The sequence below is a fragment of the Chelonia mydas genome, chromosome 14 (assembly GCF_015237465.2).
Source record: "Chelonia mydas isolate rCheMyd1 chromosome 14, rCheMyd1.pri.v2, whole genome shotgun sequence".
NCBI lineage: Eukaryota > Metazoa > Chordata > Testudines > Cheloniidae > Chelonia > Chelonia mydas.
The window spans coordinates 22,295,801-22,310,320 of NC_051254.2; the positions used below are offsets into that span (position 1 = coordinate 22,295,801).

General features: G+C 46.1%; 1 protein-coding gene across 1 annotated transcript in view; it reads right to left on the minus strand.

The window, feature by feature from the left end:
• Positions 1–1,519: 1,519 nt before the first annotated feature.
• CFAP52 (cilia and flagella associated protein 52) overlaps positions 1,520–14,520 on the minus strand; it is a 32,639-nt gene continuing 19,638 nt past the window's right edge. Inside the window, exons 7-14 of the mRNA XM_037914656.2 lie at positions 12,283–12,383; positions 10,887–11,057; positions 6,560–6,708; positions 5,720–5,865; positions 4,726–4,877; positions 4,163–4,265; positions 3,032–3,143; positions 1,520–2,059 (exon numbers count right to left, since the gene is read on the minus strand). Coding sequence (XP_037770584.1) covers positions 1,884–2,059; positions 3,032–3,143; positions 4,163–4,265; positions 4,726–4,877; positions 5,720–5,865; positions 6,560–6,708; positions 10,887–11,057; positions 12,283–12,383 — 1,110 coding nt within the window. The 3' untranslated portion in view covers positions 1,520–1,883. The remainder of the gene's footprint in view (positions 2,060–3,031; positions 3,144–4,162; positions 4,266–4,725; positions 4,878–5,719; positions 5,866–6,559; positions 6,709–10,886; positions 11,058–12,282; positions 12,384–14,520) is intronic.

Here is a 14,520-nt window from a genome sequence, read left to right on the forward strand (position 1 = left end):
GGTTCATCTACGCTCAGAGTCACAAAGGTGTGATGTTGCACCGATGTATTTAAACCAGTGCAGCTTTGTGTATGGCCCCTCTACATTGGTTTAAAGACAGCTTTTTTAACGGGGCAAGCTAAGCCAATATAAGAGTGTCCACACAAAACGCTGCTGCACCAGTTTAGTTAAACAGGTGCAGCATCACAATGCAGGTTAGCTGTAGACGGTGCACTGTGCTCACAGCTTTCAGTTCAGGTCATCACTGGTTAAAGAAACTGGCACTGAGCAGCCTTGCTTTACTTGCATTCTGTAAAGAGAAGGAAACAGAGAGTCTAGCAGTTAGAGCACTCCCAGACCCAGAAACCTACTTCCCTGGGGTCTAATCTGCACTTCTCCACTGACTCAGCGCATGACCCTAGCCAAGTCACTGCCCCATGGTATGCCTCTGTCTCCCCGCTCTGTAAATGGGGCTACCTCATGGGGTTCTGAGAGTCAGCTAGTGCTTGGGCAGTGCGCGTGCCCTGAGATCCGTAGGTGCAAGGTAACGTAGGAGTGCAATGTTACAGCTCCGTACCCGAGGGCAAATGGACAGCTACAGGGAGAAGAGCCTTTCGCTCCTGGTTTGCTAGCTGAATTCCACACCACCTGGCATTAGAGGGCTGGGAGCTTCTGATGGATAGTGAGTGTCTCTGTGAAATGAGGCAAATGCCTCATTGTCCACAATGCCTATTGGACAGGTGTCCATATCACAAAACCCTCACCCCAAATGGCCCTAAGCATTCTCCTTACTTACTGATAGACGAGGCCAAACATTTCATAGGCTGAACTGCCATCACCTCTCCAGAATGGATACCCATTGATACCCAGGACAGCACGGGAAGCCCTCACTGCTACTGCCCAAGCTGTTACTGCCCTGGAGGGAACAGGACCTTCAGGCTCCAGGCCTGCCAGCTCAGCAGTACATTCACTGGGTTTTGTTTCCATTTGCATGGCAGCAGCCCACATGTTTAGATTCCTTCCTTTCCAGCTTTTGACATTCGGGAGGTTTGATCCTGTCCTATAAGCCATGATGAACACTGCTGCACAGCTGGTAAAACCTGCTAATGTGGCTATCGCTGCAGAGCATCAAGCCTTGAGTCTGCAGAAATAGAAGAGGCAGGACTCAGCAACTTAATCACATCCCACAGGATTCCAGCAAGACATTTAAGCAGGTGAGTTTCTGTACCAAAAGGAGCTTGTGTTAGAGATTTAAAACGCCAGCATGTGCATGCCCACCCACACTGCCCAAGGACCCTGATCTAACTGTAGCACAAGTGACAACCATTCTAGAAGATATCTGAAAATCAGGCCCCTTTGAGGTGTGTCAAGTAGGGCCCCCGAAATATAAGGCACCCCAAAGCCTCATGCACCTTTGAAAATCTTGCTTTAAAAATCTGAAATCAAGTTGCTCTGTAAGTTACATTTCGGAGTTGAAGCAGAAAAGGCTATTTGCTTATTCAGAACCAAAAGGAATTAAAAATGAACACAGAAGACCATATTTACACGACAAGCGATTCATTGTGAAGGAGACAGACAGATCTAGAAAGGTATTTGGACAGAAGACAGCAACAGAACACAAGCACTCATAGAACTGCCTGGGCCTGACCTTGAGCAGGAAGGAGCCCCCGCACTTCAGTGGAGTCAATGGGAGCTGCAAGTGCTCAGCACCTGTGAAAGTCAGGCCCATCTGTCTTATCAGACACCAGAAAGGATCTCTGAAGGGCCTGGTTATTTCATACTAGCGAATACAAAAACAATGTCTCCTCTATTAGTAGGAATGTTTGCATCGTTTTAAGCGGTGTCAACTGTAAGATCAAAGCTTTCAGAAGTGGCATATGGCCTCGCAGCTTCTGTGCCAGGTATCAGGAGGAGTGTGGGTATTTCCATCGCAGGATAGCACCATCTGCGCTCACGCTTACAATGTATTTGTTCCCAGGGCAGATCCTGAGTCGGGTGATGCTGCCACTGTGACCCATGCCGACGTGAGTCACCTCACCCTCATTATAGTCCCATACCTTCACTAGGTGATCGTCACCACCTGCGTTGGACACAAGGGAGGACAGATGGTTACATGGAGCCTGTGGGGCTTCTGAAAGAGCCACTCGCTTTTTGTTCATGGTGAAAAGGCAGAGGAATGTCCTGGCTTTGAGATGGGAAAAGGGTGCAATACAAGGTCCTGAGCATTGTGGTTGCAAAGGACTTTTTTCCCCACTAGAACCAGTGACTCTCTGTGTCTGGGACCAGCACAGTGCTTGGCATGGGCTCCTACCCTGACAGAACCCGATAAGCTATATTCAGAGATACAGCCACCCAGCAAAACTACAAATCTTCAGCAAGATTTTCCTCTCAATGCTGATTTAACAGGTTAACCTAAGGGAGCTGGTCCCAGTACATAAACTGCAACTTTCACCACATGCCTGTCCAATCACATGGCTCCCCCATGCCACTCCAGTGTTAGGCTCAGAGGATGAGTGAGAATGGCTAGGGATGAATGCACCAGTGCTTAATTCAGGCAGCTGTAGAACCAGCGGGGGTCATCCTCCACTTTTAACCCTCCAGAGGGACTCCCACATTACCAGAGAGATTTCCAGGCTTCTGGAGAACGGATGCTCCCACAAGCCATGAAAGACCAAGGATCAAACTCATCCCTAGTGCAACTCCACTGAATTCAATGGCGTTTCACCAGGGCTGAAAATAACTCCATACTTTCTCTATGACAGACTGGTTTTTAAGGACCTGATCCTGGGCAGTGCTGAGTGCCCTCATCTCCAAATGATTTAAATGGGAGCTGAAGGTGCTCAATGTGTTGCAGGATCAAGCCCATAGTATCTTCCCAAGTATTTCCCTTCAGTGATTCCTTTTCTTTTCCTCTTGACATATTTGCAGGATCTCATTTTGTTCTTTCTTGCCCACTTTCCTAATCCCTCTGAGGTCCTTTACATTTTTTCCTCTGCTTCCTGGGGGTTCTTTTACATTGTTTCCCACCCCCCACCCCCGCCATCCTACTTGCCTGTAACAAAGTAAGTCCCGTCTGATGTGATATCCATCCCATTGATGGAGCCAGTCAGGGAGCCTTCCAAATTTCTGATTGCAGAACCATCAAATATTTCCCAGTATCCAATCTAGAAACAAGATCAGAAATGAGAGATCACTTGTACAGCACCGGTGTGAAGATTTCCACTGCTTCTAGAGGATAGTGTTAACCTGGACTGTGGTGAACCTAAATCGTAAGTTACTGAAGTGCCCAATTCTCTCCCATACAACAACCGCCTTTTGTCACGGAGTCCCCGGGCGATGCTCTGGAACTGCTCCCTACGAAGCCAGTCGGGACTCTGGGGAAGTCTCCTTTCTGTGAGCAGGCTGTCTTCAGGACACACAGCTTCCACCTTCCTGGGTCTGACCTCAGAGCATTCAGCATCCTCTGCCCCTCCGTGCGCTTCCCACAGCGAGTCCGCCCAGGCGGGGTCCTGGGGAAGCCAGAGGGTCCTGCACCCCAACTCTGCAGTCAGATGTGACTCTCAGCCAGCCAGTAAAACAGAGGTTTATTAGACAACAGGAACATGGTCTAAAACAGAGCTTGTAGGTACAGAGAACAGGACCCCTCAGCCGGGTCCATTTTGGGGGGCAGTGAGCCAGACAACCACGTCTACACTTCACTCCATGTCCGCAGCCAGCCTCATACTGAAACTCTCTCCAGCCCCCCCTCCTCTGGGCTTTGTCCCTTTCCCGGGCCAGGAGGTCACCTGATTCCTTTGTTCTCCAAACCTTTAGCTATCACCTTGCAGGGGGGAAGGGCCAGGCCATCAGTTGCCAGGAAACAGGGTGTTGGCCATTCTCTGTGTCCAGACCCCTACACACACCTGCCCCCTAGGGCTCTGCAACGATCATACACCCTTATCCCACCCCCTAGATACTTAAGAACTGCCTAGGGGAAACTGAGGCACCCCCACAATATTCAGAGGAAACATTAAGAACAGTCCCGCTTTGTCACATCTTTCTATCATGGGAAAGCCCACACTGGCTTGATAAGGGCCTGGCATGATCTGATTGGAAGCTGAAATCCCTGACAGTGACAAGACTTGCTGTTCTGTCCCTTGAGGTTCTGAGTTACTTCAAGATGACTTCCTGAAGTTGTGCCTACCTTTCTGTCTGTTCCACTGGTGATTATCTGGAACTCCTCCGGATGGTAACACACACACTGGAACAAGGTGTTGGCCAGGATCATCTGATTCCTCATAAAACGTCTGAAAAATACCCCCAAAGCAGCCTGAGTAAGAGCTTATCAAAACTCATCTCTCTCTTCCTAAGACAGCTTTACCTACTGTGGGTGTGAGGCATCTCCCGCAGGTAACACTCCATCACATACTGGTCTGCGGATAGGGTTTCATGAGGTACAGATAATGTGGAACTCATTTGATCAGGGGAACACCCTCCCACAGGCTATCCATGCTGTCTGTTCTCCCAACTGCGCCTCCTTGATTACCTCACAAAAGGCCTTTTAAAGCAGGGACTGGTATCATAGTGGCAAAATCTTTCATTTCTGGACCCCATGCTCAGGGGAACCTTGGCTGCCCAGGGCACCCTGTGTGTGGGTTGGCTCTGCCGAGAGATTTACAAGCACACCCGATACCCAAAACCTAGCAAGGTCAGAGCCTTGGCGTAGCTGAGAAGTGCTGTACTGCTGAGGAGGAATGATCTCCTTACACAATATCCCAAATGATGCACGTTCCATCGATGCTGGCTGTGACACACTCCCGGTTGTTCTTCTTAATCTTGATGCAAGATACAGCGGATATGTGCTCCTTCAGAACTTCCTCCAGTTTGCGAGTATTCTGACCAATTTCCCACACCCTCACCTGCAAAGCAGCCACAAACACCTTCGTAATGCATACTCCTTACTGAGCTAAAGTTGAACCAAAAGGGATTCCTGAGCTCGGGGTTTCTCCTGAAGCATTTGATGGCATCTCCAGCGCATGGAGCTAAGTGAGATGCTGCATTTCATGCATTGCTTCCATTTCTCTGGGGATGAGTGAGGGCAGAAATACAGATCCCTGAACTCAGGACCAAATCCCGCTCCCATTGAGGTCTATGGCTAAACTCTGGTCTACCTCATTTTTACAAGGATTTGGCCTTAACAGAAGTAAAATGTCGATTGAAAGTCAAGTTCACCACTCATGGAGCCACAACAGAGATTAATTTAGCCTCAAATGTACAGCTAAAAGGATGCAGGATCAGGTCCTGTCTTGAATACCGATTTTCCTTCTAACACAGCTTTGGTCACTCTTGCTGCCAGTCTAGGTTGCAGAGCCAATAATAGATTATATTTATAACCTTGACTTCTGCTGCTTTCAGAATACCAGACAATATTCCTATTGTGAAAATATACCTCTACAAATAATCTCTTCTATTACAAATCAGACTATACCTATTCTTCTGACTGACAAATGGGATTAAGAGGCATGTTCAGCATTGGAAGGATTTACTACGCCTGGCATGCCAGGAGTAATCAGAAGGTACGGCTCCATGTCACACTATGAGCAAGTGGGAAGATTTACTTACAGCAGACACTAACATTTTGTAACTGAGCCTTGTGCTTAAGTGAGCCAAGCAAAAATGATGCTCAGGTTCTGCCTAGGTGGATACTAGTTAGAACGGCAACAGCACAAGTCAGCCCTGAGAGATTTTAGGCACATATTACCTGCCCTTCACCTCCTCCACTGATGATCCTTTTACAGTCACTTGTTGCAGCGATGGCTGTCACGCCCATGCTATGGGCATGGTCAATCACATACATGAGTCGGCCAGTCTCTGGTGTGAAGGCACGGATTTTCCCATCATTCCACGCTGATGCAATATGGAAACAGATCACCCAGAAGGTCACTTTCTTTATATTATTGTTCTCTTCCCTATGCCCCTCCCCAAGCCCTCCTTCTTTAAAAAACAAACAAACAAAAAAAACACACAAAAACCACAACCTCCTTCACACTGATGCCCCTATTAGCTACCAGCATGTATGTAAAACCCACTGCCAAGTATATGAACACAGAGCCACAGTCCCAGTCCGCAGGGGAAGATTTCACTCCCTCTACCTAGGGAAAAATGTTTTGGTGATGATGGAGGGGAGCACGATCACTCTCAACAGGGGGACTGCCGTAGCTCCACTGTTACCATGCAGCAGAAGGCAATGGCTAGGGAATATACGTAAAGGTGCACCACACCCTTACCCCACCTCAGCCTCAACCCGTGACAGTGTGATGGGAACTCCATGAACCTGGACTCTAACACGTGCCGGAGTTCACACCCTCTATGTATGCTCCCCAAATCCTGCCCTCCTCGCACACCATTTCCATGTTGCCTGGGGTTTGGCAGCTGTGGAGCAGGGTTTACTTGGCTGACCATGCAGTGACCAAAAGGTTTCTCTTTAATTAGTTGAAACAATTCCAGGCTTTGGTCCTCCCCCATTCTATTAGAGCCTACTTCCTTAAAAGCGGGCAGCAATTTGAGGCTGAATCTAAACACAGAGCTTGCCAATCTTTACCTGAAATAATGCTCTTGCCATCGCTCATGAAGTCTATGGCATGGCAGGTCATATTGGGGATCGTAATTCGTAAGAGCTCCTTGTTTTCTGGGGTGTACCACACTCGGATGTCATTCTTGGAGCAGGTGGCAAACAAGTCAGAGGTTCCCCTGGGGAAGGTAGAGAAGCAGGCTACTGAAGGCCAGTGTTGGGGAACAGTTTCCTCATTAAATCTTAACTCCCCCTGCATTGCTTCACTATCTGATGTTACTAATGTTCAACTACAGCCTTTCCAGTAGGGGACACCATAGTTAAGGCGGAAGGACCATTGTCATTTTTCACTCCTAACTTTCTGACAAGTTCAGCTTTTGGGATGAAACTTTCCAAGCCTGCTCTCACCTCAAAGATGATTTTATGGGAAGTAAGCCCCACAGTTGTATTTCAAAGCTTTTTGCTTTAAAATAGAATTATCACTTTTTTTGGCCCACATATACTAAAAAAGGATGAAACTTCAGATGTTGTGCACAGCCAGTCCTAACAGAAAAAACAGTGGGGTTTGCTCTGGCAGAGTTTTTTTTGTTAAGTATTCCTTGCACAATACAATCAGGTAGTGTCATAGCTACGTATGTTGAATATCTACAGAATGGTCAAATTTTAGACCCACAGCGTGCATAAAACACACTTCTGCAGCTCTAAAATGCTGCAGCTGGAGGTTTTCCTTTTTCTCTCCCAAAAACCTAAACAAACAAAGAGGAAATGGAAAATCAAATACATAGACCATTGGCAGATGTAAATGGTCACTGAAGTCAACGAAGCTATGGACCAATAACACTAGAGGAAGATCTGCCTTGTATTACTGCAACACAACTTTTAGATTGTGCATTTGGGCACCAAATGTCTGGAAATGAAAAAGTTACATTTCTCTGTCAACAGCAACTTACATTTTGCATATAATACAGTTTCATTAGTTAGGGTATTAAATGTATACCTCAATAGGTACAGTGCAGAAAAGATTGATACAAGAACTGACAGGTTAATTTCCTGGGTAGCGTGTGTGTAAATTTGCAGCCCTAAGCTTTACGATAAATTTGGCTACATAGATACTATAAGAAACATTAGAATATGAGTGCTTCCAAATTAAGAGGGCTGGATAAAAGAAAGGTTTGTTGATTCCCCAGGACTAACATCAGGTGCCAGTGACAGGCTCCTTGTTGTCAGGATGCATTTCTTAGCCCCCTTAACAGACCAGGAACACTGTTGGGGGAATTAGACAAGGCTGCAAAAGTCTGCTGAAGTGTATCTCACAATGAGGCACGAGCCTTCACATTTTTAGCTTCACAGAATAAAACCCGATCAATTTATATGGAAAGCAAAAATAACGTACAAAGATTTTAGCTGTGTTTAAGAATTTACACATTTTTCCTTCTACCTGATGTGCGGTCAGAAGCCTCATGATATTCCAAAAGAGGGAGAAGTTACATTTGAGAGTCCGCTGGATCCTAATGTTTATAGACGCTGTTGGGGTAGGGAAGGGAACTGGTCTCCACCTCAGTGAGGGCAAGTCACAAGAGTTCTCATGCCCATGCTGGTGGCAGTCACCCTCGTCTGGGCAGAGAGGGATATCCAGATCACCAAAACAAAGGGGTAAGATGCTTTAAAACAAGCAAGTGGCTTTTCAAAAGAAAGCAACACTTATTTTAAAGCACCCCAATTTTTGCTGATGAGATTAACTGCATACGCAATAAGGTGGGATGTTAGTTATGTACAAAAATAAGCAAACGGTGCATCGCACAGAGATGATGTAGAGTGAGATCTAGAAAGCAATCTGTCAGGAGTCACTGTCTCCCTAGCACCCTCTCTTGGCTGCTGACCCACTCCTTCCCAGTCAAAGCTACAGCCCAGCCCTTTCTCTTCTCAACTTTGCCTTTTTATTTCATTCTATTTCTCTGTCATAGTTACTGGATATAGAACATTCTCTGCCCCACCTGAGCTTCAGACAGGTTTATACCATAGTCTGAAAACAAACAGAAAGTCTTTTACCCAGTGGGGCTCACTACAGTGTACTCAAGGACTCTCAATCAGCCTTTCACCTATGTTCTCACCTCTCTTCTAGGGAACCCTCGTGGGAGCCTTCCCTTCTCCTCAGCCCACCTAAGGCTCCTGCAGGAGCCTTTCCAGGCCTCTAACAGCTTTCCCTCACTTCCTTACCACTGAGCTTCCCTGCTGACCTTTAGAGGGGCCAGCTCCTTCATTAGGCCTGACCTGTGGGAGCTCATTACCCACAGATGGGCTGGACCATACTCCCCTTAAAGAGGCCAGGCCAGCCGGAGACACAATCACATGCCTTTTGTTCAACATCCCCATCAACACCCAGCAAGAAGAACCAGAAGGACAGAGAAAACAAACAGTGACACATCAAAGTAGAGCTCCTTTCAAGCCAGGCATCCTTGGATGCTTTATAAAACAGGATAACATTAGCAGTTGAAGTATTTTGGAATAAGCCAGGCCAGAGAATCAAGTTTAAGTCTGGGTTTCAAAGCCTGGGAGATGCACTGTTCAAAAGGAGATAACAGAGAAGTAATTTTCAAAGTATAGGTAGTAATAGCGTCCTACCATGATCTCTAAACCCCACTCATCTGAATGTATTCTTCACACAAAGTGTTAGTCAAGGGAGTGCATCAGATTACTGCAAAGTGCTAAACGATTTACCCATTAAGCTAGAGATGTGCACAGGGCCATCCCTACCCATATGCAAAGTATGCAGCTGTGTAGGGCACCAGGAGCCCCAAATTTCCTGGTGTCCTACACAGCTGCGTGCTGCTCCAGCCCCTTCTCCGCCTCTTCCCCATGGCCCTCGCCCCTGCTCCGCCCCAGCCCAGCCCTTCCCCTGAGGACAGTAAATGGAGCGACCCAGCTCCAAGCCTGCCCCCACTCCCCTGAGGGTTGCAGCAGGGGTTGGGCCTGCACTCACCGGCGGTGGTAAAGGGACCCGGCCCCAGCCCTCTCCGCTCCCCTGGCTCCCTTCCACGACGCCGGTGAGTGCTGGGCGGCGGTTCCGTCCTGCCCTCAAATCCCAAGGCTGGGAGCTAGGGGAGCAGAGCGGAGTGGGTTGCGGCTGGGTCACTCCACTTCCCACCGCCCTGTGAGTGTGGGGTCAGGCCCACTCTGCAATCACCAAGCGGCAGGAAGTGGAATGACCCAGCCCCAAGCTGCTCCGCTCTGCCAGTGAGTGCTGGGGGGTGGTTTCTCCCCTGCCCCCCAAGCCTGCTCCTGTCCCCCTCCCCGCAGAGGCCTGGGGGGCTGTGTAGGGCACCAAAATGGCTAGGAATGGCCCTGGATGTGCAGGTCTGTACACTGGTGTAAAGTGAGGGGTTGGAGGGCTTTTTGCATTTCTGTTTTATATGCTATACGTTTTGCTGTAACTCAATAGGACTTGGCACTTCATGTCACAACAGCAGCATGCCAAAACTCAAAACCTCCCTCTGGATCAAATGCCACCCTCCATTTGCAGAGCGAGTGACTGAGCTATCACTTTTATGAAATGTCATGATCCTAATATTCACAGCAAAGAGGAATTTTCCTGTCTGTTCATGAGATGAATGTGAACAGAAGGCACATCTGTGAAGTTAGCACCGTGAGTCCTGAATTTAATATAACATGCCATATTGTTAAACACACAATTACACGTGATGTTGATAGACCCAAAGAGTCTGTTCTGACAGCAGTGCTAGTCAATATTAGATGATGTTCTAGGCATGAAGTAGGTTATAGACCACATAAGCTTATGCCCAGATATATTTGTTAGTCTTGAAGGTGACACAAGGACTCATTGTTTTTACTGATACAGACTAACACGGCTACCCCTCTGAAACCTGTTCTAGGCACTGGATCAGAGAGCAGGAATGCAGCCATGTCTGCAAGTATAGACCCCATTCAACTCAGTAAATGCAAGAAACATTGGAAGACACATGAAATTTCAAGTTTCACATTAATCGGGGCCTGAATGGCCCAGGGATTTCCTAGCACTTTTCCCAAGAGCAGGGGTGTTAACACCAGTGTTTATGCAAATTGGAATTTGCATAATTACAGTCTGCCTACTTAAAATTCTCCATGTAGATTCAGTTGGAGAACTTATTTTTCACTTCCCCAAGCTGAACTGCTGCTGACTACCACACCAGATGGGGCTGCATTTCAGTGGTGGAGGAAGAGTTTCTTATATGTAAATCAGTGTGACTTTGGGAACTTTCTGCATAGAAGGTGCTGTACAGATATCTTCGTCAAATCGGCAGCTTGCTCCCCCACCCCATCTTTTTCAAGAACAAAAATGCTCCCTTCCAGTCATACTAACGATGGAAAAATGATGTCGTGGATGGCTTCATTATGACAGGTGGCAATGAGCTCCTCTTTAAACTCATTGTAGTTAAGGCGATAAATCTGGGACTCTTCTGTTCCTACAAAGAACTGGTGACCTTGACCTCTGAGGGTGAGGGAAGTGACGCCACCTTGGACTTGAATTTTCCTGTTAAGACAAAGCAGAAATTTGCACTAATGTGACCTTGATTTTTCTTGCCTCTCTCTCCTCCCCACCTTGTTTTTTGTTTGGCTTCTGCTGGTATACCTTCCTCCCACCCATGTGCCACATTGGTCATGATATCAACAGGCAGAAACATTGTCAAGTCCAACATGCCATTCTCTGCCATGTTTGTTTGCACTTCATGCGATCCTTGGTATTTTAGGGATTGTCTACATGGGAAAACAACTGTAATAGCTATGGCAGAATATTCTGCATTAGCCGTCTGTGTGGATCCCCTTATTCTGCACTTAACATACCTTTGGAAGTGGATTTAAGCTAACGCACACAAAAGCACTCAGTGTAGAATAAGAACATCCACATGGGGAATTAGTGCGGAATACCTATTCCACTTTACATTCACAGACTAGTTTATTTCACAATAGCTTCCACATGTAAACAATCCCAAATGTGGCAGGAATTGAGAAAACATACACACACACACACACTCACTCTGTTCGACCAGGGGTCTTGTGTAAACACGCTTTTGTTTACTTTCTTATTAGAGGTGCACTTAATTAGCATAACCCCAGGAGTATTCCAGGCAATTTTGAATTCAATGTTTGGGGCATAGTTTAAATCACATATGACTACGTTATCAAAAGGGCACACCTAGGTTGCTTGTGGGAAACTGCCCGTAGCTCTGTGTTCCATGCACACTGGAATGCTTTGAAAGTACTTAGGCACACAGTTTTGATACACTTGTCTACACAGCTAGTGGCATCCAACATCTGCCTTCAACCACTTTTCTTCTTTTTTTTTTTTTTTAAAAAAGATTTCAAGGGTGCAGACCTCCAGCTGGTGAAATCGATGTAATTTCATTGACTTAATGGAGCTATGTCAATTTTGGATCAGTTTAGGAACTGACCCAAAGCCTTTAGAACTAAATGTGGTCATTTAAAATTAATAACAATCATTGGCACAAAGTTTTCTAAATAAATCAATAAAAACATGCATCATGTTTCAATCGGTCACTATTTCATTCTGCAAGATAAATGCTGTCCATTTTGACAGTGTCTACTTGAGTCTGGAAAACTGATACATTGAGATTTCTCTCTTATTCATTAACTAAAAAACCCTCAGCACTGGAAGTTAGTGTATGCCGTGGAAAGTGAATACTACTGCCCCATTATGTTGCCACTCACCCTCCTGCTGCTTTGATCTACAAACTCACTTGATCAGTTTGTAGTTTGATCCTTTACAGAGAGCTACAATCCCTCCTCCGGTGCTGACTACTAAATCTCCTGTCTTCAGCAAAAGCAAAGCTGTGACTCCCTATGAGAAAACAGGATTAAACACACTATTGTATGGAAGCAGAGCTGCTTTACTGGTGCTGCCATGCAGAAGAGATCAGACAGAGTCTTTGTCATGCTCCCTGTGGTGGTGCTTATGTTGTTCATGAGCTGCTTTATTAGAATTGCTCCACTCCGCTGCTAAAAAGCGGTCCTTCCAAAATGAAAAGGGAGACAACGTTTATCAGCTACAGGTATATGAACAGCTAGGGTACAAACTTTAAAAAAGAGCAAGAAAGTAATGACAGCATTAATCCTATACAAAGGGACTAGGATTGAGCGCGCACACCCATGGATAACCATTCCAGCACAGAATACATGCATCCTTCCATGGATGATTCTTTTATTGGCGTTGAAGCAACACAGTGTAACTCAGCCTAAGCTTTCTCCCCCAAAGCTCTGCTTCGGGTTTTCTGCACGGCCTCTCTGTCCCAGACCCTATGGCTCCAGAGAACCACTCCCACCTCCCTGTATTGATGGTAGGGTTAACAAGCTCTTCCTATCACTGAGAGCCCTCTGGAAACAGTCAGCATTTCAGTAGAGGGGTCCGACACCTGCTAACATGGGGTAGGACAACAGAAGAACCTACTGCTCTGTCAGAGAAAGGAAGCATTGTCTACTGGCAAAAGCACCAGACTGGGAGTCAAGAAATCAGTTCTGTATCCAGCTCTGGCACAGATTTTACTGTATGTCCATAGAGAAGGCAGACCAGCTCTCTGTGCCTCAGTTTTCCTGCTTGTCAAATGCGAGTAATCTGGGCTGCTGTGACGCTGAGTTTATTAATGTCTAAAGGTCTCCAAGATCCTCTGAAATAAGGTGCTGTAGAGAGGAAAAATACTAGTATTGGTCCAAATCCTGATGTCCATCCTCAGCAAATCCCCACTAATTTTAGTGAGAGTTTTTACCTCAGTAAAGAGGGAGTAAAAACTGAGTGAAGATGTCAGGATCTGGCTCATTATTCAATGAGGTCATTTTCTTGCTGTCAAAAATCTGGACTGTGAACTAAGTTCTATTGCTAAGCAAAAAGTGTGCTCCCAGCATGTCATCTCCATTCCACTAAGAGAGCGGACAACTCCATTGTGGGCTGGTATCTGCCAGCTCCAACAGGACAGTGCCCGTACTGCAGTATCTTCAGCTGTTACAATTCCTGTCATTCTCACTTATAGGATTCAGTTTAGTTCCCAAAGCCCTCTTTACCCTCTCACTCGCTGCTTTTCCTTATGCATGTCTCTGACTGTTGCATACAGGGATGTAGTGCATGCGTCACTTAGGATCACTTCATCTCAGAGCTCCTATAAGTGGTATTACTGTGGCTGTGTTTTGTGCAACCATGTTTCTGGAAGCTTACCGCAGAAACCAGTTAATGCCAATATCCTCCCGTCTCCCTCTGCCTTCTCTCCTCTACAGTGTTTCATTGAATCACTTAGCACAGAGCATGTACCTACCAACCCTTATGATATTACCAATATTTACAATATTTGGTGTTTTTCCTCAAAGCCCCAGCTCCTTGGGATTACGTGAGAACCTCAACTTTCATTTTAAAAACCTGTACATTTCTAACACTCGCCGTTGTGGGAAAACCGCATGAAAATGTAAACTCTCAAAGGTCAAAACCCAGAAGGCAAATAAAAAGAACCCAACATTTTTTAAAACGGTCTAATCTTTAAGCCAATCTCATGGTTTTTGAACACGTGAGTTTGGCAGGATTGTATAATGTATTGTATCTGAGCCTACAGTACTGGTATTCCCAGACCAGCTCCTCTATACATATTAATCAGGCCCAACCCCGGTTAGCTTCCAAGATCAGACACATTCAGGGCAGTATGGCCACAGACAGCAAGTTTGCAGGTCCTTTGAGTGGAAATGATTAAGGTTCTGTGGGAGTTATGAGGGGAGGCCAAGCCAGAGAGGAAAATAGAAAGCATATTTGAACTGTTCAGGTCCAGGAGGGGAACTTTAACAGCATCCAGAAAGTATGGACTGAATGATAGTACAATTCATAAAGTAGGTTGAGTTTGGGAAGACTGCTTTGGTTGTTGTCTAATTGAGTGGAATCAACTGTATTAATTTTAAAGTCTTGCTTATGTTTCATGGAATATTTTTTAAAAATATTCTCTATA